This window comes from Schistocerca cancellata, chromosome 9 (genome assembly GCF_023864275.1).
Source record: "Schistocerca cancellata isolate TAMUIC-IGC-003103 chromosome 9, iqSchCanc2.1, whole genome shotgun sequence".
NCBI classification, from domain to species: Eukaryota; Metazoa; Arthropoda; class Insecta; order Orthoptera; family Acrididae; genus Schistocerca; species Schistocerca cancellata.
In genome coordinates, this window is record NC_064634.1 from 475,178,611 (window position 1) to 475,205,176 (window position 26,566).

Here is a 26,566-nt window from a genome sequence, read left to right on the forward strand (position 1 = left end):
TTGAACAAGCACGATTACATTAAAAAGATGCAGTGTCTACTTTCTGATTCGGTGTTGACCTTACTAAGAATGTTGAGAGAAAGACTAATAACCTTCTGAACAAAAGTTCTTTGTCACAGGAGACTATCAAGAGTCTTAATTCTTACTGTGCTGTACCACCTAGATTGTATGGCCTCCCTAAGGTCCATAAAGAGGCTGTCCTGTTGAGGCCTATTGTTTCTAATATTGGTGCTCCGACATCGTGTAGCTAAACATCTTGCTAGTTTGTTGAGCCCACTAGTAGGAAGGTGTGAACACCACATTAAGGACTTTGCAGATTTCTCACATCGCTTGCAGGGGTTGCATTTGAATGACTCTGATATTTTAGTCAGTTTTGATGTGGTTTCTCTTTTCACTCGCGTTCCTCTCTCTGATTCATTGCAGCTAATTAAGGTTAAGTTCGGTGTCGAGTTAACAAATTTGTTTCAACATGTGCTGACTTTCACGTACTTTTTATTCAATGGTCAGTACTACGAACAGACTGATGGAGTTGCAATGGGAAGCCCATTGTCTTCTATTGTGGCCAATTTGTTTATGGAGGAATTTGAGGAACGTGCATTGGAGTCAGTGACCTTGAAACCTGCATAATTCCCCCCCCCCCCCCCCCCCCCTGATGTATAGACGATACTTCTGTTGTTTGACCTCATGGTAGTGAGAATTTAAACCGGTTTTTGGAATACCTGAATTCAATCCACCTGAATATTCAGTTCACTACGGAGGTGGAAAAGAATGGATGCCTTCCCTTCCTTGATGTGTTTGACAGAAGGAATACTGATGGTACATTGCGACATTCTGTTTATAGGAAGCCTACTCACACTGACTTGTATCTGCGAGCTGATAGTTGTCACCATCCAGCTCAACGTGAAGGAGTACTTTATACCTTGGTTCACAGGGCCCACGTTATCTCAGACCCTGAAAGTTTGGCAGCTGAGCTATCACGTCTCGAAGTCACCTTTCGTCAGAATGGTTATAGTGAGAGGCAGGTCAAACGTGTGTTGCGCCATCAGCCATCTGTGCAACGGGTGAGTGACGATAGCAACGAAGTGGCACCTACGTCTACAGCATTTTTGCCTTACGCAGGAAGCATTTCCAACAGGATTGGCCGTATTTTGCGGAAATATGATATGAAATGTGTTTTTTGACCAGCTTCTGAGATCAAGGTCCTGCTGGCGTCCATAAAAGATGATCTTGGTTTGCGTAAGGCTGGTGTCTATCGTATTCCTTGCAGTTGTGGCATGTCATATATTGGTCAGACAATCAGGACTGTGGAAGACCGGTGTATTGAACATAAGCGTCACACACGCTTACAACAGCCGAGCAAATCCACTATTGCAGAACATTGCCTTGACACCGGTCATCCTATGGAATACAACAATACGGAGATTCTGGCTTGCACGTCCAGCTATTGGGATAGTGTTATTAAGGAAGCTGTTGAAATCAAACTATCAGGCAACCTTATTAACAGAGATGGTGGATTTTGTTTAAATGCTGCTTGGAATCAGGCTTTGTCCCTCACCAAAAAAAAAAGACAGATGGACAGAATTAGTGCTACCTCACCTGTTGATTAAAAGTCACTATCGATACTTCTGATGTTGGTTATCTGTGGTAGTGTGTTGACTCTGCGGTGTGGTATCTTCCTTGTTTCTCCTCTGTGAACTGAGGTATTAAATTCCCTTGCACATTGCTTCCTCCTTGCAGTTGTGCCTTGAGAATGGCAGGGTTTGCTCCTGTTGAAATATCGGCGGTAGTCGAAGACGTCACCTGGCAGCAAACCCGTAAGTTATTTGATCTTCTCACAATATCATACCTACGATCTCATCTCAATCTATGTCCTCTTCCATATCTATGACCTTACCCTCAAGTTCATTTGCCTTATACAGCTCCTCTATATATTCTTTCCACCTTTCAGCTTTCACTTCTTTGCTTTATACTGTTTTCCATCTGAGCTCTTGATATTCATATAGCTGCTTCTCTTTTCTATGAAGAGCTCTCTTTAACTTTCCTATAGGTTGTATCTATCTTTACCCTAGATGTTTTAATCTCCTCATATTTGTGCTCTAGCCATGACTGCTTAGTCATTTTGCTATAAAGCTAGACAAAAGGAGTTTAATAATAGTTGGCTTGTACACGTCACCAAACAGTCATGTAGATTAATTACTTCGACATTTAGAAGAACTTCTGTATTAACTCTCAACATATAAAAACCGGAATGTACTAATAGCAGAAATGAACATAGATTCTGTATGCTATAATGCAAATTATCTTAGGTATTCCGGCTTGTAACAGTGCCATATAACCATATCCATATAAATAGGTCATCAATCAGAATAGCACTTGGCTCACAGACTTGCACTGATCATGTTACAAATTGAAATAGATGGTGAAAACTCTCTTTCAGATCATAGAGCTCTAGCCATCGAAATTAATACGGAACACAAACTAGTGGCACATAGTGACTTGCTCACTTATAAAGAAAAACTGCCCATAATAAGATTATGGAGGACATTGGACACATACACTGGCAGTGGACATATAGATACTAATAAAAAGTGTTTTTAACAAAATATTTAACCAGACTTTTAACTGGGCATTGGTATGTCCAATGGCAAAAACATTAAGAAAATCACACAATATATAAAATCTTAAAATTCCCCCAAAAATCACATGTTAAGGGAAGACATGAAGGACCTATATACAATGAAGAGCCAAAGAAACTGGTACACCTGCCTAATATCACGTAGGGACCCCGGAAGCACGCAGAAGTGCCGCAATGCGACGTGGCATGTTGCATGGGCTCGACTAATGTCTGAACTAGTGCTGGAGGGAATTGACACCATGAATCCTGCACAACTGTCCATAAATCTTTAAGAGTATGGGGGGTGGAGATTTCTTCTGAACAGCGTGTTGCAAGGCATCCCAGACATGCTCAGTAATGTTCATGTCTGGGGAGTGGAAGCCTTTAAACTCAGAAGAATGTTGTTGGAGCCTCTCAGTAGTAATTCTGGACATGTGGGGTGTCACACTGCCCTAATGGAATTGCCCAAGTCCATCGAAATGCACAATGGCCACGAATGGATGCGAGTGATCCGACAAGATGCTTAAGTACATGTTACCTGTCAGAGTAATGTATAGACGTATCAGGGGTCCCATATCACTCCAACTGCTCACACCCCAAACCTTTACAGGGCCTCCACCAGCTTGAACAGTCCCCTGCTGACATGCAGAGTCCATGAATTTATGAGTTTCTCTCCATACCTGTGCACGTGCATCCACTTGATAGCATTTGAAATGAAACTCGTCCAGCCAGGCAACATGTTTCCAGTCATTAAGAGTCCAATGTTGGTGTGGACAGACTCAAATGAGGCATAAAGTTTTGTGTTGTGCAGTTATCAAGTGTACACAAGTGGGCCTTCAGTTCCAAAAGCCCATATCGATGATGTTTAGTTGAATGGTTTGCATGTCGACGCTTGTTGATGGTCCAGGAATGAAATCTGCAGCAATTTGTGGAAGGACTGCACTTCTGTCATGTTGAATGATTCTTTTCAGCTGCCATTGGCCCCGTTCTTGCACAGTCTTTTTCCGGCTGCAGTGATGTTGGAGATTGATGTTTTACCAGACTCCTGACATTCATGGTACACCCGCGAAATGGTCGTATGGGAAAATCCCCACTTCATCACTACCTCGGAGAAGCTGTGTCCCATCGCTCATGCGTCGACTATAACAGCAAGTTCAAACTCAGTTAAATCTTGATAACCTGCCTTTGTAGCAGCTGTAACCAATCGAACAACTACGCCAGACCCTTGTCGTCTTATACAGGTATTGCCGACCGCAGCGGCTTATTCTGTCTGTTTACATATCTCTGTATTTGAATACGCATGCCTATACCAATTTCTTTGGCACTTCAATGTACAATTCTGTCAGCATGCCCCCTCTAAAGAGTTCAGAAGCAACTTGACCAGAAAACTGTTGAGTATCAAGCCGAATTGAGCACTTATCAAAGTTGTACAGAACAAATATTCTCGTCATTTTTATCTGTTTTCCATTCTCTTAGTTGCTCTAAATTCGTGGAGGTATATACCATCTATGCAACTAAATGAAGGCAGTTTGTTTATTGCCATACACGTTTCACTTCTTTTATTTGGGAAGCATCATCAGTGGTAATTTCCAGCACTGTTCACACTTGTGTGGCCCTAGAGATGTATTTGTTAGTCTTCATACTCCAGCTGGCCGATTTCTGGCATTCTTTCATCCATATTTGTCACATCGCATATTTCACTTTCACTTTCCGTTTGGTGATCAACATATGTGAGTTGCATAGACGGTAATACCTCCACGACAAATATTCTGTTTAAAAAACAACATTAAAATACACATCACTCAGAACAGCCTTATCATATGCTCCTTAATGCACAAGGCATATGATTCAGTAGATCGGAAATCTCTATCGTCCTTGAAGAATATGGATTCGGCCTGGAAACCTTGAATCTGATCAAAAGAATACTCACCAACACAACTTCCAAAGTAAAATTCATGGATGAGCTGTCAGAACCATTTCTGATCAGGACTGATTATTGACAGGGCAATGGACTGTCTCCTATCCTCCTTAATCTGCTTTCGGACAAAGACAAACAAGATTGGGAAAAAGAAAATAGAAACAAAAACTATTGAAAACCTATATGACTTGGAAGACCTAAAGAATGACTGAGCAAGGTGACGCAGTGGTTAGCACACTGAACTCAGATTTGGGAGGATGACGGTTAAATCCCGCGTCCGGCCATCCTGATTTAGGTTTTCCGTGATTTCCCTAAATCGTTCCAAGCTAACACCAGGATGGTTCCTTTGAAAGGGCATGGCCGAATTCCTTACCCGTCCTTCCCTAATCCAATAAGACTGATGACCTCGCTGTTTGGTCTCCGCCCCCAAAAACAACCCACAACAACAACCTAAAGAAAGACATCCAAATTTCTTGTCTAGCTTTCAGATACAATCTGCAGACAGTGAGACAACAGAAATTAAATAGACAAACTTTCACAGAATGGACTAAAAAGAGTTGGCTCAAAACCAAATGGAAATTATGGTTGAAATTTCAGGGAAACAAGGCATGAATAGACAAAAACAAACAAAGCAATAAGATCTTCAATTACATCACATAATTGAAGTCCATCTCTAAGTGGGTAGGAGACGTCAAAAGATATAAACAAGACATCATTTGAAGAGAGACTACTAAAAAAAAAAAAGGTCCATACAATACATTTCCGAGGAAGAGAGAAAGAATGAAGAGGTTCTGGGAAGAGAGGAGAAAAACAAAAGAGAAGCTAAGAAGTCTTAAGTTCCATGCAATCCATAGATTGCCAAATGCGGAAGAAAGAATAATTATTATTAAATTTTTAATTTTTCCTGCATCAATATTACCACCAATAAATTAAGCAGATTAGGATGTCTATGGAAAACAGAGTGAAGCTATCCTAAATAGCAGCTCCAGAAATTTATAAGAATCTAGAGACTACAAAAATCTGAACTACTTTTTAAAGTACCTTTTAACTTACCGCAATTGGAAAAATAAACAGGAAAAGAAGAACCAACACCAGATAAATTTAACTGCCTCACACAGTTCTACAGATATGTATCAATCATTTTGTACTCATACGCACATTTTTTTTATGAACAGATAGTGTCAATCCAGACACACTGGAAGTGAAAGTGAAACAATGACTGAAATAAAATAATATTGACAATGACAAAGGGACTTGAAATCACTGTAACTTAGAGGTCACAGAGAAAATGAAAAACAAAACATTAAGTATCCTACAGCCTTATTAGACTTGTTATTTTGTTTGATGGGGCAACAAATGGAAAACAAACCATAACGATAAGAGTCTTTCACAAGGCTGTACAATTTCAATAGTGCAACAGGCCAGTACTACAGGAGAGTATCAATATCAGGCAGTTTCATCAAATTGTATATGAGTCGTGGAAAAAAATTGCTGTTTTGAAGAGCGTGCCACAGTGCGTTGTGTGAAGCAGTCGCCCTCCGTTTCTGGCTGTGGCAATCACAGCTTTGGTGTCTCCCTCTGGTGGAAAAGGGGAAAGGTTGCCTGTTCACGTGCATTTAAGGGGTGCTATGAGCTCGCAAGTGAGTCAGTTGCTCAGCCGGCTCAGTGTGGGGCGGTCAGTCCGGAGTGCTAGTATGTGTTAGGCCACCAGTCTGCTCGAGTTTGTTCAGGCAATAGTCATTGGCAGTTTGATCGATCGGTTGGTTGGTCATGCACTGAGACACAAGATGACTTGTCCATTTTGAGCTTCGGCGCATGTGAGTTCGCCACGTCAGTCCAGTGGGCCGCGCCATATACCAAGGGTTAGTGGCTTCGCGGCCGACACGAGACCAACAGGAGCCAACCCACAACATTGGTCTGGCCGGTGCGAGGTGTGACATCGTGAGACGGGAGATCGGCGTGCCTTCCTGCGTCCACTGAAGTGGCTGGCAGTGGACGGTTCGGGAGAGCGTTTTGGGGGTGCTGCGCCAGGTCTTTGCCAGACATTGCAGTTTATTAGAAGTTAAGTGACTCGTGATATGTTGTTTCATTTACTTGTTAAATTCTACTTGTTTTCTTGGTCAGTCTTTCATCCCCAGCTTGCTCGTCTGTCTCTCGTCCACATTTATTAGGCAGATAGTGTCTGTCTGTCTGTCTGTCTGCTTACGTTACAGCTGCTTCTGTTATGTTTGTCAGATTTGGTGTTAATGAATTTATTGCTGAAATATGTTTTTATCTTGCCTATCACCTTGGGAGGCGGAATATGTGTAATGTAGAGCACGTTTGGCTAACCTTGTATATTTTATGTAAGACTGCATTTCATGGGTTTTTATTTAAATGGTTATTTTAGTATATAAAGTTGCCACCCTTCCACCGTAAGAGTCTTTTTAAAAATCAAGTTGCACCTTTGGTGGCAAGTTAATCTTTTAATGTTAGTGTTTTGTACCATTTCCATCCCTCCTACGGGGCGCATAGTTTATGTGCTTGTGTGTGTTGTTAAAATTTTTAGTTTAAAGTAACCTGGTGTGTTGCAGATTTGCACCAGTGTAGTCTTTCAGAGGTTGATGTGAGCGGTCGTGAACTACGGCCGTGTTAAAAGGGAGCAGCAAGGTTCTCAGCCCGAAAGCTCATTCTGTCAAAAAATTTGTTCTTTCTGTCTCTGAATAAATTGTAACTTGATAGTTAGAGGGTGCTTTCTGATTATAATTTTAAGTCTGCCAAAAAAAAAAAAAAAAAAAAAGGAAAGAAAGGTTTTATGAATAAAATTTCCATTTGTTGAAAGAATTTGATTCGTTTTCATCAGCTACCCACTGGCAACTACTTCCACGCTCACATAGTGTGATTAAATGTGTTAATGTTCTTGATGAATTGCTAGTAAATAAAATAAATTCTTAAGAAAAAGTTTTGTAAGTAAATTCACGGTACAGTATAATTATCACTGTCCTCTCAATTAATATGGGGACAACAAAGAAACAATGGCTGTCCAATAACCACTAAGTACTGCTCACAGACACACATTGGAGAACAAACTGATATCTTTAGCAATGTAAATAATAAATTTTATGCTTATCCATTACGGATATTTTAGAACCGTCACTGTATATTGAATGTAAATAAGTTATACACAACTGCAACCAGTCACTTTTTTGAATAATAATGCTTTATTCCATAAACCGATTTTCAAACCTTTTCAGGTTCATCTCAGATGTTTTCGGGAGGATCCGGGAAGTTACATCATTACTGGTAGTAGCATAATGCTGGGTGCTGGTTCTATGGCAGAAAGATGGGTCACGCTTTAATGTATCGCCATGACTATAGCTTATCTGTCGATATGGATGTAAATTTAGTTTTTACTTACTGTGACAGTATAGGCGGCTTTTTTCGGATCTGTCTGCCTCCATTTTGATGTCCAGAACACTTTCACATGAACTATATTAGTTTACACTTTACCAGCATCCAGCATGCGCTTTACAACTGTTGCTTGTAACAAAGATCTTGACAGAAAGATATGGCATAACCTAATTTGTACAGAGGTGTAATTTGTTGTTCTTTACATGTGTTAAAATCGATATAAGGGCAAATATTTTAATGGCGATAACATGAGAGCACGAGATAAAATAAATAAATTACTACAAGAACAAATTTCAGGTGATCTGATATCTTATTTCTACTTGTATATTACAGGCCGTTTTTTTTTTTAATATATATATATAATAGCAATTATCATGTTTGGCATTAACATGAATCCCAAGGAATCAATAATACAGGGTTATTGTATCTGCAGTGAGATGCAGCTGTCTGTATGACTAGGGCCTGTGTATTTAAATTAATAATAAATCTTCAGATGAACTGTTGGCTTATTTCTGTTGTTACATTAACATGATCTGGGGTATTATCAAGAGCAGATTCTGTTTATTTTAGCTAAAGGTACATGTATAAGAGTTATAGTGATTGTAATGGACTAAAGCTGTTTGTATGGCTGTACATTTAATATTTAAAAATCATGAACAAAAATTCTTTAACTGTTGACTTATTTTTATTCTAACATTAGAGTGATCTGGGATATTGGTAGAGGCAGCTTCTGTTTGTTCCAGCTAGAATTAATATGTATAAAGTACTGATTTATGTTAGCAATGGAGAGCTTTAACATTTAGAGATATGGTACAGGTCTTATTTTGTGGTAGTATATTACATTGACACCGGTGTGGTTAGGATGTAAGGAGAGGGAGGGGGTGGGTCATTGGGAGCGGGGGGGGGGGGGGGGGGGGTTCGTTGGGTGGTTACTTGTTTTGAACTAGTAGATCTTCAAAGTTCTGAAGGAAAAATTTGTTTCTCAGTTCAGTTTGATCATTGAGTAGGTAGTCAGGTGCTGTATTTGTGTAGATAAATATTTCAATTTCTTCAAGAAGGTCAAGTATTGTGCCTTTGTTGGCAAAATAAAGTATTAGGAGATTCTGTTCTATGTTGTTTGCAGAGTGATTGTGTTGGGCAAGATGTGAAGCAAAGGTGGACTTGTTCAGCTTGTTGAGACGGAGTGCATCAATGTGTTCTTTAAATCTTGTTGTGAAGCTTCTACCAGTTTGTCCAATGTAGAAGCTTGGACATGAGTGGCAAGTGAGCTTGTACACACCTGACTGTTGATACTGTTGTGTAGTGGTTTTGGTGCTGTGTATGATTGTATTTTGTTGTTGGTGAAGAAACTTATTTTTATGTTGTATGTCTTGAAGAGGTTGGCAATTTGGTGAGAAATCTTCCCTAGGAAAGGCAGGCTAACAAATGTGGTTTTCTTGTTTGTGGGTGGTTGTTCAGCAGTTGGTTGATTTAGTTTTGCTGTATGGATTAGTTTATCTATTATTGCAGGGTTGTACCCACTGGTGGAGGCAATTGATTTAATAATTTCTGTTTCTTTTTGTCTTTCACTTGTGTCCATTGGGATTTTAAGCAAGCGATTAACCATTGTTCTGAAAAATGCCTTTTTATGTTGGTCTGGATGGCAGGAGGATTTGTGTATGGTAACATTGGTGGTTGTTGGCTTTCTGAAAATTTGAAATTTATGCTTCTGATTTTTATTTGAGATTGTTAGATCAAGATAGTTAATGCCTTCTGGTGTTTCATTTTCTACTGTGAATTCGATTCTATTGTGTATTTTATTAAGTTCTTTGGCTACATTATCTATTTCTTCTGTTGCTCCATTGAACAGAATGAGTGTGTCATCAACATAGCGTTTGTAATAAAGCAGCTTATCTTTTAGTTGGGTTTGGGACCTGAAAAAGTTATTTTCAAGGTTATTGATATATAATAATAAATTTTTGATAGTATAATGTAACTGGACAGATAAAAAATCTACTCACCAAATGGCAACAGGAGAACACAGATTTGAAGAAAAGGTATTATATATGCAAGCTACCAGAACCTGTGGCTCCTTCTGGCAGAAGGGTTCAAGGTGAAGGAAAAGGGATGAAGAAAAAGGACTGGAGAGGTTTAAGAGACAGGGTAGAGTTTGGAAAAGTCACACAGAACCCAGAGTCAGGGGAAACTTACCAAAGGGATGTCCATCATCCTGTCTGGTAAGTCCCCTCTGACCTGGGGTTCTTACTGATCTTCCTTCCCCTTCTACCCTTCAGCCAGAAGAAGGAGCCACTGGCTCCAAAAGTTTGCACACATAATACCTCCTTTCTGATTGTGTCCTGCCGCCGCTTGGTACGTAGATTTTTTTTATCTACCTAATTATATTAAACTATAACTTTAGACTTTGCAACACTGAACTCCTTTCTTAGGGAGGAAAGGGGGATAGATTGGTGAAGGCGAGAAAGGAGGAGAGGTCATTCAGCTTGTTGAGGGGAGGGAAAGATGAAGTGGAATTCTCAGACAGTGGTCCAAATAATAAATAGATGATAAACAAGAGTACCACACAAACCAAGAAGAAGACTGTCAGAAAAGAGGTAAAGATATGGAAACGAAAAAATACTTGAGACAATTTCTAAAATAAACTTCCACTTTATACAAGAACCATAAAGAAAATTTTTTGAACTTTGTAACTAATCAGAATTTTTATTTATCAAATAAAAACCACATGAGTGCTGAGTAACAGTGCATAATAGTTTATATTCATTCAACAATTAATATCCACCTGTCCCAAAAATGAATTTCAGAAATCTGTGCGCATTCAACAATCTTATTCCTGATTATTCTGGGAGAACTGGTTTTGATCACAGTTTTTAACAGCAAATACATGCTGTTACAATGACCCACTGATCAGAAAACCGATCAGGTGATTGGAAGTTTCAAAAACAGGATTTTGTCACCTCAATAACGTATAAAAAAAACCTGCCAGCACACCAAAATATGTAGAAATTTCAAAATTATAATTTAAGAGCTTGCATTTTTGTATAAAAACATTTAATCACCTTTAACCACAAAACAGAAAGCAAGTTAAAGCAACAGAAAATCCTGGATCCAATAACAACAGTACTATGAAAAGGACAGACTGCTACTCACTATATAGAGCATGTGTGTGCACCTACACACCCACACGCACCCGTGCACACTGCATGTCCCCCCCCCCCCCCCCCCAAGCCTGTGATACAAGAATGAGCACCAGCATGGCACCATCCTATGCCAAAATATTGAAGGACCATCTAGAGAAATCCTTCCTAACCACTCAGAACACCAAACCCCTAAGCTTGTTCACGTTCACTGATGACATCTTCATGATATGGACAGAGAATGAAGACACCCTATCCACATTACCCCAGAACCTAAACACCTGTTCTCCTATTCACTTCACCTGGTCCTCCTCAACCCATCTAGCCACCCCATACCCCCACAACAGACCTAGATGCAACAACTATCCCATATATCCTCCCACCATCACCTACTCCAGTCTGGTCACAGGCATCACCTATTTCATCAAAGGCTGTGCTACCTGTGAAAGCTCTCATGTGATCTACAATCTAAGCTGCAACCACTGTGCTGCATTCTACACAGGCATGATGACCGACAATTTGTTTGTCGGCACAAGCAGCCACTGACAAACTGTCACCAAGAGTCAGTGTGCTTCATTTTAATGACTGCTTCACAGGCTGTGCCATTTGAAACTTTCCTACCAAAGCCGCCAGCTTTTCTTAATTGTGCAGGTAGCAACTCTCCCTGCACTATATCCCACATTCCCAAAGCTCCCCCCCCCCCCCTCCCCCCTGGAGATCAAATTTCCCTAGTCCCTGTTCTTCATCCACCTATCCCCACCCTTGCTCCCACTTCAGCACTACACAACATTCTATTCTGCAAGTGCCATCAGTAATCTTTTTCTCTTCTCTACTTCTACTCCTTTTCCGCCCCCTTCCCACTCCCCCAAACCTTCTGCCTGCACCTGGCAAACCTACCCTGCCACCATCACATCCCTGCTTGCTCCCACAAGCAGCACTACTTTCTCCCCCACCACTACCCTTCCTTCTACTTCTCCCCTCCATGCCCTAGCCTCCTCTTTATCCCCACCACTTACAGATTCTCTTTATCCCCACCACTTACAGATTGCTTCTCCCATCAGGTGCAGTTACTCCAGTCCAGCCTCAGTGGTTTTGTGTGTGTGTGTGTGTGTGTGTGTGTGTGTTTCAACTTCAGAAGAAGGCCTTTTGGCCAAAAGTTCAAATGTGTATGTCTTTCTGTTGGGCTGTTGGGTCTATCTGCAACTCAAAATCTCCTCTGTATAGTGAGTAACAGTCTTATCCTTTTCATGGAATTAAAACAAGTTTTAACATATAATATACAGTAGCTTATTTCTGTATAGGTCCATCAAGAAAAAAGCAACTATCTCGGTACAATGTAAGATGCCGTAGCCATGTGCCAAATGAGCTGTTTCAGGAGTGATTTGTGCACAGTTTCGTGGGAGAAACTGGAACAGTAAGAGTGAGATAGTATCATAGGTATGTCACTTTTAGTCAACAAGCACTGACAAACCTTTACTTCTGGCCAGTGATGATACTGGTAAGTATATTAAAACAGCGTCAGGTTTGATCCCCTGGCAATTATTGTGCCTCATGGCTGATGTAACCCAAGACAGAAAAAAGGTCAGCATCAGTCATTATCTCATCTGCATTTGAGTGCAGATCTAGATTTCAGCTAACAGTGCATCTGTCAACAGTGTTATAAAAACAAAACGGCATGTAACTGCACAAATGGCATTTTGTACAACTGTGACATGGTACTTGGTTGGTGTGCTTTTCCAATGTCTGATTCCAGTGTTATTTTGTATTTACAACACTGAAGATAGCTGCACTGTTAGCTGAAATTTAGATCTGCAGTAAAATACAGATGATATTACGGCTAATGCTGACCTTCTTTCTGTCCTGGATTAAAACAGTGTATACCATGGGTGAAAAGACATACAAAGTACACAAGCTACTTATAACTGCCACTATGCACATTATCACATCTCACTGTCTTCCACTTGAGTGTAAACATCCCCCCCCCCCCCAATTCCCAATTACTTCTCCAACAGAAAGCAAATCAACCACATGTACCCACGAATGTTCTTAATTTATCATACTATTAATTCGCCATCCCACTTTGCACGATTTTCTTAACTACTGAGTCAATAAATAGCTGAGAGCACTTTGTCCCATTAAATCTTCAGGAGGGGAATTCTGAAAGGATCATAACTGTAAATTCTCTTTCTCTCCTGTGCACAGAAACAGAGCAATGCACAAGTAGATAATGAAACCTCAGGGTTTGCAGAGGAATATACTTATAATAATTAATTAAATTAAGTAATTGCAATGCCTTACAGCATGTATTACTTGGAAATTTTCTGATAAGGACTCTAAACATTTTAAATAATTGCTTCAATGAAGAATGATTTTTATAAACTGGTACTTTTTATAAATTAGTAGTGTAGGAATAGGACTTTGTTTACCTTTTAATCTGAAAATACTTCACTGTTCTTGGAAACCAAATCAAAGAAAACACAAGGGTGATTGTATCCAATATTGTGTTTATGTTTTATGGTGAGATTCTGTGCATGACTCACATGTCGACAGCCTGTCCATAGCCATCAGCGTCAGGGTACATAGCCGAGTTCAGCAGCTCGGGAGCCAAGTAGCCAGGTGTTCCACATATATCTATATACATGCAACAGGAACATAGACTAAGGGAGTCAGGCAGTTCATTATTACAGGAAGGATACAAGCAATAATTTTATACTGATTGTGCTGCTCAGTTAACAGAGAACAACAAACACTGGTGGTGCCATCTGATCATTAAGAATACCAATTTAGTCATTTTGACTTCTGCAACACCTCAGAATAAATTTTCCTCATTGCTTCTAATAAGATGAAATAAAGAATTAAAAGTGAGAAACTAATTACCATCACACTATAAAGCTTTATATAACCATTAAATGACTAGTTGACAGTGGAAATACACAGGCAGCATAATTATTAGCATTTTAGTTTCTTTCCTGTAGCATCTGGTACAAGAATAATAATGTAAAAAAGCAAAGAAGAATTACCAGTTTCCATTTTCCTGAATTATTTAAGACTGTTCATTGGATCAGAAGAAACAAGTTCTCTTGCTCAAGAAATGTGACATTTCACACAGTATCAATGTATCAACTCCAAACACAGCCATGTATGTTTTGGGCAACTACTCGGCATCTCTTGCTTTTGACATACAAAACCTCATTAGAGACTAACACAATTTCTCTTTCCTCTTCTTTGCCTCATCCTCAATTTCGTTTAACCAATTGGTCTCAAAAAAAAGTAATATTTTTGATTTTATGTCCAACTTATCAAATGCACTGTAGCATTTTCTAAAAACAAAATCAATTAAAATACAGAGGCTCCACTGATAATTAGTCAGTTTTGGATCAGACTGAGGAAATAAAAAAAGGCAAGTAAGAATTTGTATTTTATCCAAAGGAAATTTGCAATTAAGAGGTATCTCATACTAAGGATAGTATCTTCACGAAGTTTAAGGAAAACAATACACTACGGCCAAGACTGCCTGGTTTGAAGGGAGGAGGAAGAAACTCAGTTGTTCCTGCATCCACTGTAAGTTAAATCAATAGATAAAATGGACGAATCCAAATTTTTATATTTAATGTGCACCTGAAAAATAGCTTACTTCTCATAAAGTGTAAGATTTTTATTATCTGGAGATGATCATTATTGCTATAATTATCAAAAATATTTTTTTATTTTTCCAGAAAATGAGTTTTGACACTCTCACATGCCCATCCTCGGATCCACGTGCTACACAGGAAGGACGGAAGGAACGAAGACTGGGTTTAACGTCCCATCAACATCGAGGTCTTTAGAGACAGAGCACAAGCTTAAATCGTGTCGAGGATGGCGAAGGAAATCGGCCGTGCCCTTTCAAAGAAACCATCCCGGCATTCGCCTGGAGTGATTTAAGGAAGTAGTGGAAAACATAAATCTGGATGGCTACAAGAGGGCTTGAACCATAGTCGTTCTGAATGTGAGTCCAGTATGCTAATCACTGCACCCGCCACCTCCCTAGGTGCTACACTGGAGGAACATGCATTGCCACTCTAACGTTTTGGATAACTATGACTCCAAATGCATATCATTCTCAATTACAGAGTAATAAGCATGCAGACAGCTACTGTCTGTTGATCCCTGAATAGTTGGCATTGGTGGGAATGGAGCAGATGGAGATGGAACAAAGACTTGCGTCTCAAGTACTTCAACATTAAAAGGGTTGGCTTCTACAACTACCAACTAGAAGTTCAAGACTTTAAAGTCTATGGGGCTGTTGAATAAGATTGATATAGTGCCCCTATCACAGACTTTTGTTCCAGATATTTCTCTGTTCACAACTAGGAATCGGGGAGGGGGAGCTATGACATATTTGGTAAAAGCTCACTGCAGCAGTTCTGGAGATGAAACAGGAGACAAGTTAACCACAGCAGACGCTTACGACAGACAAAGGGCACTAGGTAGGGAAAAATCCACCAGTTAAAACTGGAACTGGTATTTTTTGGTATTTGTTTGGTCTACTATACAACAGGTGGTTTTTATTTTTACTATAACCAACTAAAAAAAACGAAATATCAATTAGCCATAACAGCAGTGCTAAAATTTTTAGTTTTTCTTTAACATTTTCTTAAAAAGTAATTTATATTCATAAAATTTGCATTGGTTTGAAATACTGTGTTATTACAGAAAACGGGAAAACTGATCAGTGCTATTTTAATAACAATGCTGACAGAAACAAGCAACAACCATATGCTGTAAGAATTGGTACAGCACTGCCGAGATAATAATATCCCCATTGCTGTGTGTTGTGGCTTAAGGTACACGTGTACGTGCAGTGTTCAAGACTTGCCACCATCCGGCCTACGTGGCAGTCTCTCACTGTTGTCACCAGATATCCATTGCATTGCGGAATGGCACCAACTGTTGTATGGAAATATGGAGTGATGTAGCAATGAAGAACAATGTTTCATTTGCATTAAAATATTAAAGATTTGTCTGCCATTTCTACGAAATAATAAAAGAGGGTGGAAACAAGGGTAACAGCTATAAATTAAAAACTTAACAAAAATCTGTTCATAGTATACAACAAAAATATAAAGTAGCTGGTCTGCTGCCTGCGTCTACATAATATGCTTTTATCTGCTTGCAGCCCTCAAGAACAAACAAATTAACAAAAAAACAAAGTTGTTCGACCTCAGTTTTTACCCTTTAGCACTGACTATTTGTAATGCCCAATCAGTGATATGATTCATGATTAAATGATTTTTTGAGCAAGTTTCATAAAATTAGAATCAACAGCACAATAATGGTGATTTTTTTGTAGTATCCAGCCAATTATCACTTTTGGAGAAAAGGGGCAAATGGCGGATGGACTAAGTTTTCTTTTATTTGCCTATTTGATTTAATATTTTGACAGAGACTGAGAAAGTCAAAATTTTTTACTCTTTGTCTGATTTCTATGTTTATTACTGGAAATAATAGGAATAAAAAACCAAAAATCAGTAATTTCAGAAACCAGTTATTTTGAGTGATTTTAACACCCAGCTTAAACTGGCATAGAGAAAAACCAATATAAGTGAAAACTGGTTGTTTCAGCAATGACCGCCATCCCTAACGACAACACGCAGATGTACCAGAAGCAGATCTTCAAATGCGGTCAAACTAGTAAGCAGGCAAAAGTTGAAAGCAGGATGGCGACACTTATCGAAACACAAAGGTGGAGATTATGCCGAAATTAATCAGACCTAGTGACGACATTCCGGGCAAAGAAACGTCAATGTTTCAGAAGATTCAAGAGTATTACAGCACATCTCTTGTACCGTCATGGCTCACACAGGAACACACTGCATTGCTCTTGTGGCATCCTCATTATATTCCTGAAGTAAAGAAGAGGATGGCAAGGACATCAGCCTGCAGGCTTGATACCATAAGTCAACTGCAACAACATGTGATCAACATGGGCTGCACTCAGCACACTTCCAAATCCATGTCGCTATCCTGAAGGATACAACTTACTATATTAAGTTAATAAAACTTACTATAGTAAGTAAAGTATACAACTTACTATAGTATACAACTTACTATATCAATTTTTAATTTAAGTGCATGTCTTTTTTTTAATGTGAAGCTCCTGCATTTTACTTTTTAATTTGGTTTTGATAAAGAGGTAACACAAATAAACCGGTGGTTCTAAATCTGAACATTTACATTACATATTCTGGTTCAAGTATATGTACCGGTGTGTTGACGGTTGTGTAAGATCCTGCTCTTATATGAAATAAAATAAAATGATTACAAAAGTGTTTATCACTGGAAGTGTGCAACAGCATTGGATGATTTCTTTCTACATTTACGACAAATGAAAGATGATTTCTTTCTACATTTACGACAAATGAAAGAACAATTCTTTCTGAACTGCTGAATCAAAGAATGTTGACATCTTTCTATTTCCAGTGATTTTTTCAGGATCTAGAAGGTAAATTACTACAGCTATGATCACGATGTCACACCTACTACAAAAGGTTTGATGAAAATAAGACCTGCAGTATGAAGGTCTGTTATACATGGGATTCACATCATGGGTGTTTAATGTTGTTATGAAAACTTCAAATCACCTCGTGAGTTACAGGTTAGTCCCTTGTGAGTTACAGGTTAGTCATGCATTTATGATCACTCCTGACAAAAATACAGCATTTTAGAGTCACTCACTAATTTGTAGCACCTTGCCTTTCACATCCACATACAAAAAGGGCTACAATTTTAAAGAAAATCAGATTATAGGAGATAACTCAAAAACAAACTCCGTTTTAGAATGATACTTGACAGCATAATAAAAATATCAGATTACAATAATAGTCACAAGAATCTCAGCCATTCAAACAAACTTCTGATTTCTAGCACACAGCTGCTTCACCACTGAGGTTACTGAATATGCCTGGCTGTGTGTCAGGGAGATGGAGAGTGGGATGCTTTGTTCATTCTGTAGCACCAATATTTTTTCTTCCCCTTCAATGACAAACAAAATTTTTGTGCAAGGACACAAATGCCTGGGTTGTATGACAATATTTAATGCACTGCAGATTATGGAAGCTGCCATGTTTTTTCTGTATTATAATTAATTTTATTAGTCTTCAATTCCATAATGGTACTTTGACATCTACTTTCATTTCCAAATTCTCCCCAAGTACACGTTTTGTAATGTGTTAGTTTCCTTTTATTAAAATAATAATAATAATATATATATATATATATATTTTCCTGCAATACATAATCATTTAATGAAGGAGTGTCAACTTAAATGAAACATTTAAGTAATGAAGTAGAATTTTAACAAAAATTATGGACACTTTTGACACAGAACCATACAACTGCTGGTTATTCAACATACACAAAATACAAAAACATTCTTGAGGATACCAGACTGCACAATTATTTCAAAAGAAACACTGTACGAATTGCTACCAAGACAGAAGTTATCTTTAATAGAGTTGTGAAGTGAAGTGTAAGGTGAGATATCTCACACCAGTGTAAAAATACAGCTTTAAAGAATGCATGCACATATTTCTAAATTTATTTCACAGGCTTTTAGTGTTCATGTAATACTATAGCACGCAAGATAAATGGAATCAATAGTGCAGAATATGAAGCAGATTATAACTATAAAGCAGCTGCAGAAAAGAAGACTAACTGTATTTAATAGCAGAGATGAAGTAAGTATTATTTAATGTAAATATGTGATTACTACTCCAAATCATATTATAAAATGCTGCAAAGTAATATACCTGGACACAAATGGGACAGCATAATATGCTAAATGTGTGCGTGCCTAACAATTTTTAAAGCTGATAAATGAAAAATGTTTCAATTTACAAGACCTGCCATTTCAATTATTGTAAAATATGGGTAATAAAATAGTAGGTGAACTAGAGACTGATGAATGCTGAACACATCCATCTTTAACAGAAACCAAAATCCATCAAGAGACTTCTGCGGAACTGTTTAAAAGTGACTGTCAGTACTGAGACATTTTTGTTTTTCTTTCTTTTTCAGGGTTTTGGCTGAACACTGCACAAAATCTGGAATGTAATCAAACAAGGTACAGAAAATTTTGGGGGGCAATGAAGCAATATCGAACTTGATATCACAGAGAATTTCTTTTGTCACAAAAATACTAGTACGTGGGTATCAACATCATAATAATTTACAAGACACACACGTGATTGCAGTCTATAGTAATATTGATTATACTGTCACAAAACAATGAATAATCAATAACACTGTCCTTGTCCATTGAACAAGCACATGTTAACTGCATTCACTATAGGTGGAAAACTACTTTGAAAATTCATCAAAGAAAGGGACATCCTTCAGAGAAAATAATTTTTTGGTCAAACCACTGAAAGAATTTTACCACACAAAACTGTAACCACAGCTTCACAAATTAAATAACTGAAAGAAGTCAATTTGTTATTTTTCTTCCTGTCCAGCTAGTCCAGAAACAGAATACCTATACCATCTCTTTTTAGAACACCAACGAAGCTGCAACCATTGCCAAGACATTTGCTGAAGACCTATATTCCACTAGACACACAGTATCACCCAATCTTCAAACAACTCTACCACTTCGTTCACTAAAGTTTTTATATCTTTCACTGTGACCTGCTACGAGATATATTCTAATTACATTTCTACTCCCTTGAACCAAAGTAGAATTATCACCCATTCAACCTATACAATATCTTAGTCCATACCTACAGCAATCCTGCACATGACGTCTCTCCCTCTGGACAATCATGGTGCAAAACCTATCCTACATGTTCATCTACCACCTTCTATTGCGGTTCAGCCAGGGGCGTTTCCTGTGAAAGCTCTAGCATCTAGTTGTTGAAAGTGCAGCACATCACAACACACATGAGTTCAATGGCTGCTTCAGTAGTAGTGCCATATGGATATCTCCCCCCCCCCCCCTTTTATAATTAACCTGTTACTGTGAACTGTATGGGTAAGAACGTTTCCTGCAGCATATCTTGACATGTTCAATATCATCCGTCCCATGCTCAAACATTGCAATTACTCCAACCCCACTCCCCACACTCTGATTTGCGCAAGTTATTTTTTATTTTCCAGAACTATTGTTGTTACAGCCACAGAGAACCATCTGTTCTGCCTACCATTACCTTCCCTACCACCTCCTCCTCCTGGCTCTACAGTGCAGATCTTAACCCCTCTTCCCCTGTCCCCCACCAGTTGCCCTGTTTCCTCTCCCTCAACTCCAACCAGCCTGATTGAGCAGGCAGACACTGGTGGATCACATGGCTATAAGGGATTGGTTGCTTTCTGTTATTTGTGTTTATTGTTCCAATACAGGAAATATGTTATTGTACTTTTTGGTAAAAGTAGCAGGACACAGCAATAGATATGATACAACTTTCTGAAACTGCATATCCAGTTTTCTCCTGGTTCAATATACATACACACATAAATGAGAGAATTAACATAGTAAGGCAAAGATTATGACAGTTTGCATTAAAAATAAAATCGACATAACATTAAATGCAATCCAACATCAACACATGCTGTCAGAACTAAAGGAATTTTAATTAGCTTCAGAAATGTAAATGTGCACACCTAGAGATACTGTGATCCATTGTTACAATTGGGCAATAGAGCAAGAAAGGGAAAATATGTCCACAACATAAAGTTGAAGAGAGAACAAAACTACACATTAGTTCAACTTATAAGAATTAATCGGTATGCAAGCAACTGAATAAACTTACAAAACAAAGCAAAAATGCAATCTGAATGCATCAAACTGTTCATAACAGCAGCAGAGCAACTAGGTTTATACAAAGAGAATGTGGGAAATATTCAGTAATGTAAAAACACAGCACTGCACTTTCCAAACTAATAAGTACATTAAATGATGTTAAAAGATAGGAAGGACAGATATAGAAGACTTCAACATACCAAATGGCAGTTTATAAAGATTGAAATGGAAGCAAGTGAAGCAAACAAAATGTTACATTCAGGAACAATGCAGACACAACTTACATGTCCACGTCGTACGAGTAACCCTCTGCAGTCTCGAACATGTTGCACTTTAGCACCTCTGGCGCCAGGTAGCCTGGCGTACCACACAGGTCTGTACCACAAGAGCGCCTCACAGTCAACGGTATATGCAATTGGAGGCAAGGCTAAATAAATTACTCCTACCAATTCTCTGCCACTTCACTACTGAAGCAGTGATGTCATCTCCATTTAAAAATGAACTAAAAAATATTCTGCCACATACCCTACAATGGACTGAGGCTAACTACAAAAAATACACCTTCTACTCCCTTTCTTCCGTATTACGTTTTATGAAAACATGGAACTGACATAGTAATACTTATTTTTAATTGCAAACATTTGTGAATATTTCAAGGATGAATTAGTTGCTGTTTTGTGAATCAAAAAAGCTACTTTCAACCAGGACTGGAAACGGAATTTGTGGTTGCATGAATAAAATACCATATTTCAATAAAGGTATTCATTCAGTGTGAATAAATTGCTACTCAACATGTTTTTGACACTTGAAAAAAATCTAAATTTGCTTAACTATCATGTTGTACAAGATATCACTTCTCAATTAAAAAATAGTGCAACTGTTCAGAACACTGTCAGATCTACCAACTAATCATACTCTGCTGACAGCAGAGGAATTATATAACATGATTTAAGTTTTGCTTTGTGCTATTAAACTGGCTTATGAACATTTGTTTAACACACGCCAACAATTCTTATCATATTACTTAATATTCTTGTCCGAGGGTAAATGAACAAAACAGAATATCTGATTACATATTGCTTTCCCATTTTATTCTGAGAGTTGTTGAGCATTATGGCCACTATTTTTTTAGATTGCAATCCATTTATCAACTCCTGTACTAACTAGAGAGATTCCATCCTCAAATAGAATAAAAATTTGGAACATTGCACTCACTATTTTTATAGCATCAAAATCTAACCAGTAAAAACACTGCCTGTGTATGAAACAGAATACTACAGAAGAACTTTGATAACATTAGAAGAGTACGATGATCTTTTCAACAAAATTACTGCCAGTCCCTTCACCCCGGCATTCATTTCTTAAAGGTTTAGCATGGGTGAAATTTCAATTAAAGGCTACAATCTGAATAGAAAATGGCCTTTCTAATAATAGATTCTGATCTAAACAAGTAAGGCTCCCATTGTGAAGTTTCCAACTGGCACGTGCCGCACACTGTTCATAGAATTAATTTCCTACAGCAGCAAATCTTCAATTTTTTGTCTTTTTTGAGATTTTCAGCTTTTATGTTTTCCATATGAGCAGTAAAAAGATCTCAGATAAACAGCATTGGTGCTCCATACTAACTTCTTAATATAAGACAATAATGATATGTTGTGTGACGTGATTAAATTAGAACAGAAAAAAATTTACCTCTCCTTTTTAAAAACTAATCACTTTACAGCTCACTTGGGAGCTAAGTCTATTAGCATACTGCAGATATTGCATTTCACAATGTGTAAGTTATCAAGAAATTCAATACACTTATTTAGTATATTCCTGGAATAACAATTAAGGGAGCAGTGTTCTTTATTCATATTTTTTCTTTCTTTCACTCTTTCATTTATGAACTGCTACCTGAATCTATATGTGTGGATTTCTGATGTTTGTTCCTGTCATGTAGCATGTCTCGCATAAAACTCACTTCCATTTAGTGTTTTGTTAAGTGATAAAATAAGACTACATTCTCCCTTTTCTAACCCTCTGCAGCACTTTGAATTGCAGAATAATCGTATAGATGTAGATGTATATGCCATTAACTCCAAAAAGAAAATTTTATTTGACCTCCTTTATTTATTATTCAGAACGTGTACTATTTTCTAATGCCATATCTCTTTCTACAAGAGCAACATTTCATACTAAGTGAAACGAAACAAAATCCGGTCTTTATATTTACAGTGAGGAAAAACCAGATACTGACTGCCTGATCGTGGATACAAGTTCCCTCTTTACTGAAAGAACAATTTGTGTGTCAATTAAGCTCTTATTACAATTTGATACACAGTAGTAATAGTAGTAGTAGTAGTAGTAGTAATAATAATAATAATAATAATAATAATAATAATAATAAAACACAGAATCTACATTCCTTACTTACCAAATAACTTTTCACCTGGTTTTACAACTCTTGCAAAACCAAAGTCTGTCAACTTAATATTAAAGTTGTCATCCAGTAAAATGTTTTCTGGCTTCAAATCTCTGTGAACTATATTTTTACCATGTACATACTGCAAAGCTTCAAATAATTGCCGCATAATATACCTGAAAGATAAAGAAAAATTGCTCACACTGAGATATGTGAGAAAGCCGTACATCAAAGTAACATAGCAATTATTACTTAAATAGATTACTCATTGTAAACAGTTAATGTTTCTTCTTCACCATCTTCATCTTCATCTGTGCAAACAATCTGTCAAGAGACAACATTTATATTGTGTGTGTGTGAGTGTGTGTGTGAGTGTGTGTGTATGTGTGTGTGTGTGTGTGTGTGTGTGTGTGGGGGGGGGGGGGGGGGGGGCAGCACATAGCAGGAACTCTTACTTTAACCATTGCCTTGTAATACAGGGTTATTACAAATGATTGAAGCGATTTCACAGCTCTACAATAACTTTATTATTTGAGATATTTTCACAATGCTTTGCGCACACATACGAAAACTCAAAAAGTTTTTTTAGGCATTCACAAACGTTCGATATGTGCCCCTTTAGTGATTCGGCAGACATCAAGCCGATAATCAAGTTCCTCCCACACTCGGCGCAGCATGTCCCCATCAATGAGTTCGAAAGCATCGTTGATGCGAGCTCGCAGTTCTGGCACATTTCTTGGTAGATGAGGTTTAAACACTGAATCTTCCATATAACCCCACAGAAAGAAATTGCATGGGGTTAAGTCGGGAGAGCGTGGAGGCCATGACATGAATTGCTGATCATGATCTCCACCACGACCGATCCATCGGTTTTCCAATCTCCTGTTTAAGAAATGCCGAACATCATGATGGAAGTGCGGTGGAGCACCATCCTGTTGAAAGATGAAGTCGGCGCTGTCGGTCTCCAGTTCTGGGATGAGCCAATTTTTCGCAGGCTACTCATGAAACTTGCCCGCACGCGTTCAACCGTGTCTTCGCTCACTGCAGGCCGACCCGTTGATTTCCCCTTACAGAGGCATCCAGAAGCTTTAAACTGCGCATACCATCGCCGAATGGAGTTAGCAGTTGGTGGATCTTTGTTGAACTTCGTCCTGAAGTGTCGTTGCACTGTTATGACTGACTGATGTGAGTGCATTTCAAGCACGACATACGCTTTCTCGGCAACTGTCGCGATTTTGTCTCACTGCGCTCTCGAGTGCTCTGACAGCAGAAACCTGAAGTGCGGCTTCAGCCGAACAAAACTTTATGAGTTTTCCTACGTATCTGTAGTGTGTCGTGACCATATGTCAATGAATGGAGCTACAGTGAATTTATGAAATCGCTTCAATCATTTGTAATAGCCCTGTATATCTTTCCCATGCTATTAAAGATAGTCTTATGAACTATAATGGACCAGGTTTTCAATGCACGGAGAATTCAGAGGGTGCTATGGCTACACGTACCAACACCTACCCGCAAAATATAAATCACGGCAGCAGTACTCGAGTCAGTGTGAGGCGATAATTCAAACCAGACAGCTTACTAGCAGCTCATTAGAGGGTCACACCAGTAGCCAGGCTGGCAGCAGCTCCAAGACACACACACAGCCCCGACCAGAGTGCAAGGGCCAGATTATTTCATACTTCGACAAAACTAATTTTGGGCAAATCAAACGGAAGTGTTACTCCACGAGAAGATTGTTCAGGCCCAAGTCGCATAAATGCCGCCAGCTGCAGGGGGGGGACCTCAGCTGTACAATGTGCAACCACAGTCAACTCTTCTACTCTTCACCATGAAGTGGGATTTTACCAACAGGACACTGCTGAGAGGAGAGGACTAAGTATTCTGTTTTCGCTACACCTCACACACTTGTAAAGTGTTTTGGGGCCATTATAACAATCTTCATCCATACAGACTCTAAGTACCCAACCTGTGACTCGTACTTTTGGAACTCATTCATTTGAGCATTCTCTCAAGTCTTTAGACGTTAATTATTGATTAATACCAGATCTGTGAATTTATTTCTTGTGCTGCAAATAAAACCGTCTAATTGTACACTGATCAGCCAGAACGTTACGATCACCGACATACTATCGATATAAACCTGTCCAGGCGATAGCAGCATCACATTGAGGAGAATGGCTGCTAAGTCACACACACGCACGGTGCACGTAATATCAATGAGCGTGCTGTACGTGTGTAGAACGGGCAAGGTGCGTGATCTATCTGAGCCTGACTGATGGCAGATTGTCATAGCCCGGCATCTCATCTCAGCACAAAAATTTCATAAACTGCACAACCTGTCACGTGTTCAACGAGAGCTTTGATGTCTTCAACACGCAGCAAAACTGTGATGAAATCATGTCTGGATATTGTGGGGTTGTGAAGCCACCGTTCATTGCAGATGTCGGATGTTGTAGGGTGGGCAGATTGGTAAAACACGACAGGTGGCGAACCGTGGCAGAACTAATAACAAACTGTAATGCTGGGCAGAGTACGAGTGTGTCCGAACACACAGTGCACCGAACATTCCTAACAGTGGGCCTTCACAGCTGACAACACATGCACGTACCAACGTTACCACAATCACAATGGCAAATATGACTAAAATGGGCATGTGACCATTAGCATTGGACATTGGCACAGTGGCAGAGCATTGCACGATATGACAAATCCTGATACTTTCTTCACTGTGCCGATGGGAGTGCACGAATCTGCCAACTTCCACGAGAACAGATCCTAGACACCTCTACTGCATGACAGAGACAAGTTGGTGGTGGCTCCATTAGGCTCTGGGGAATATTCACATGGGCACCAATGGGTCCAGTGGAGCTAGTGCAAGGCTATGTTATGGCCAAGGACTACCATACACTTGTTGCAAACCATATACACCCCTTCATGATGATCATGTTTCCCAAAAGCAGTGGCATTTTTCAACAAGATAATGCACTGTGTCACAAGTCCTGGAGCATGACGAAGCGGTTCGAGGAACTCAGAGTAGAGTTTCAATTCACACGGTGGCCCCTCTACTGGCCAGATCTGAACCCGATCGAACACACTTGGGATTTGGCTGAATGTGGCATTAGAGATCACTGACGCCCTCTCTTGAATTTATGGTAATTACGCAAGTCATGTATGCAGATACAGTGCCTTCTCCCTCCAGCGACCAACCGACGCCCGATTGCTTCCTTATCACAACGCTGTTATCTGTGCCAAAGGCGGACATAATGGCTATTATGTAGGTCCTGGCTGACCAGTGTATACACGGTGAATGTTTTGTGTGACATAATCA

General features: G+C 39.0%; 1 protein-coding gene across 4 annotated transcripts in view; it reads right to left on the reverse strand.

Annotated features, from left to right (window-relative positions):
* LOC126100127 (phosphorylase b kinase gamma catalytic chain, skeletal muscle/heart isoform) overlaps positions 1 to 26,566 on the reverse strand; it is a 138,487-nt gene that overhangs the window by 61,777 nt on the left and 50,144 nt on the right. For 3 of the 4 annotated variants that reach the window (XM_049910661.1, XM_049910659.1, XM_049910662.1), the window contains 2 exons: positions 23,248 to 23,411; positions 21,116 to 21,206 (listed from right to left, as the gene is read on the reverse strand). In XM_049910661.1, the coding sequence (XP_049766618.1) occupies positions 21,116 to 21,206; positions 23,248 to 23,411 (255 nt within the window). Of the gene's footprint in view, positions 1 to 13,596; positions 13,688 to 21,115; positions 21,207 to 23,247; positions 23,412 to 26,566 lie in introns of all 4 variants that reach the window. The other variant, XM_049910660.1, reaches the window with a different exon arrangement.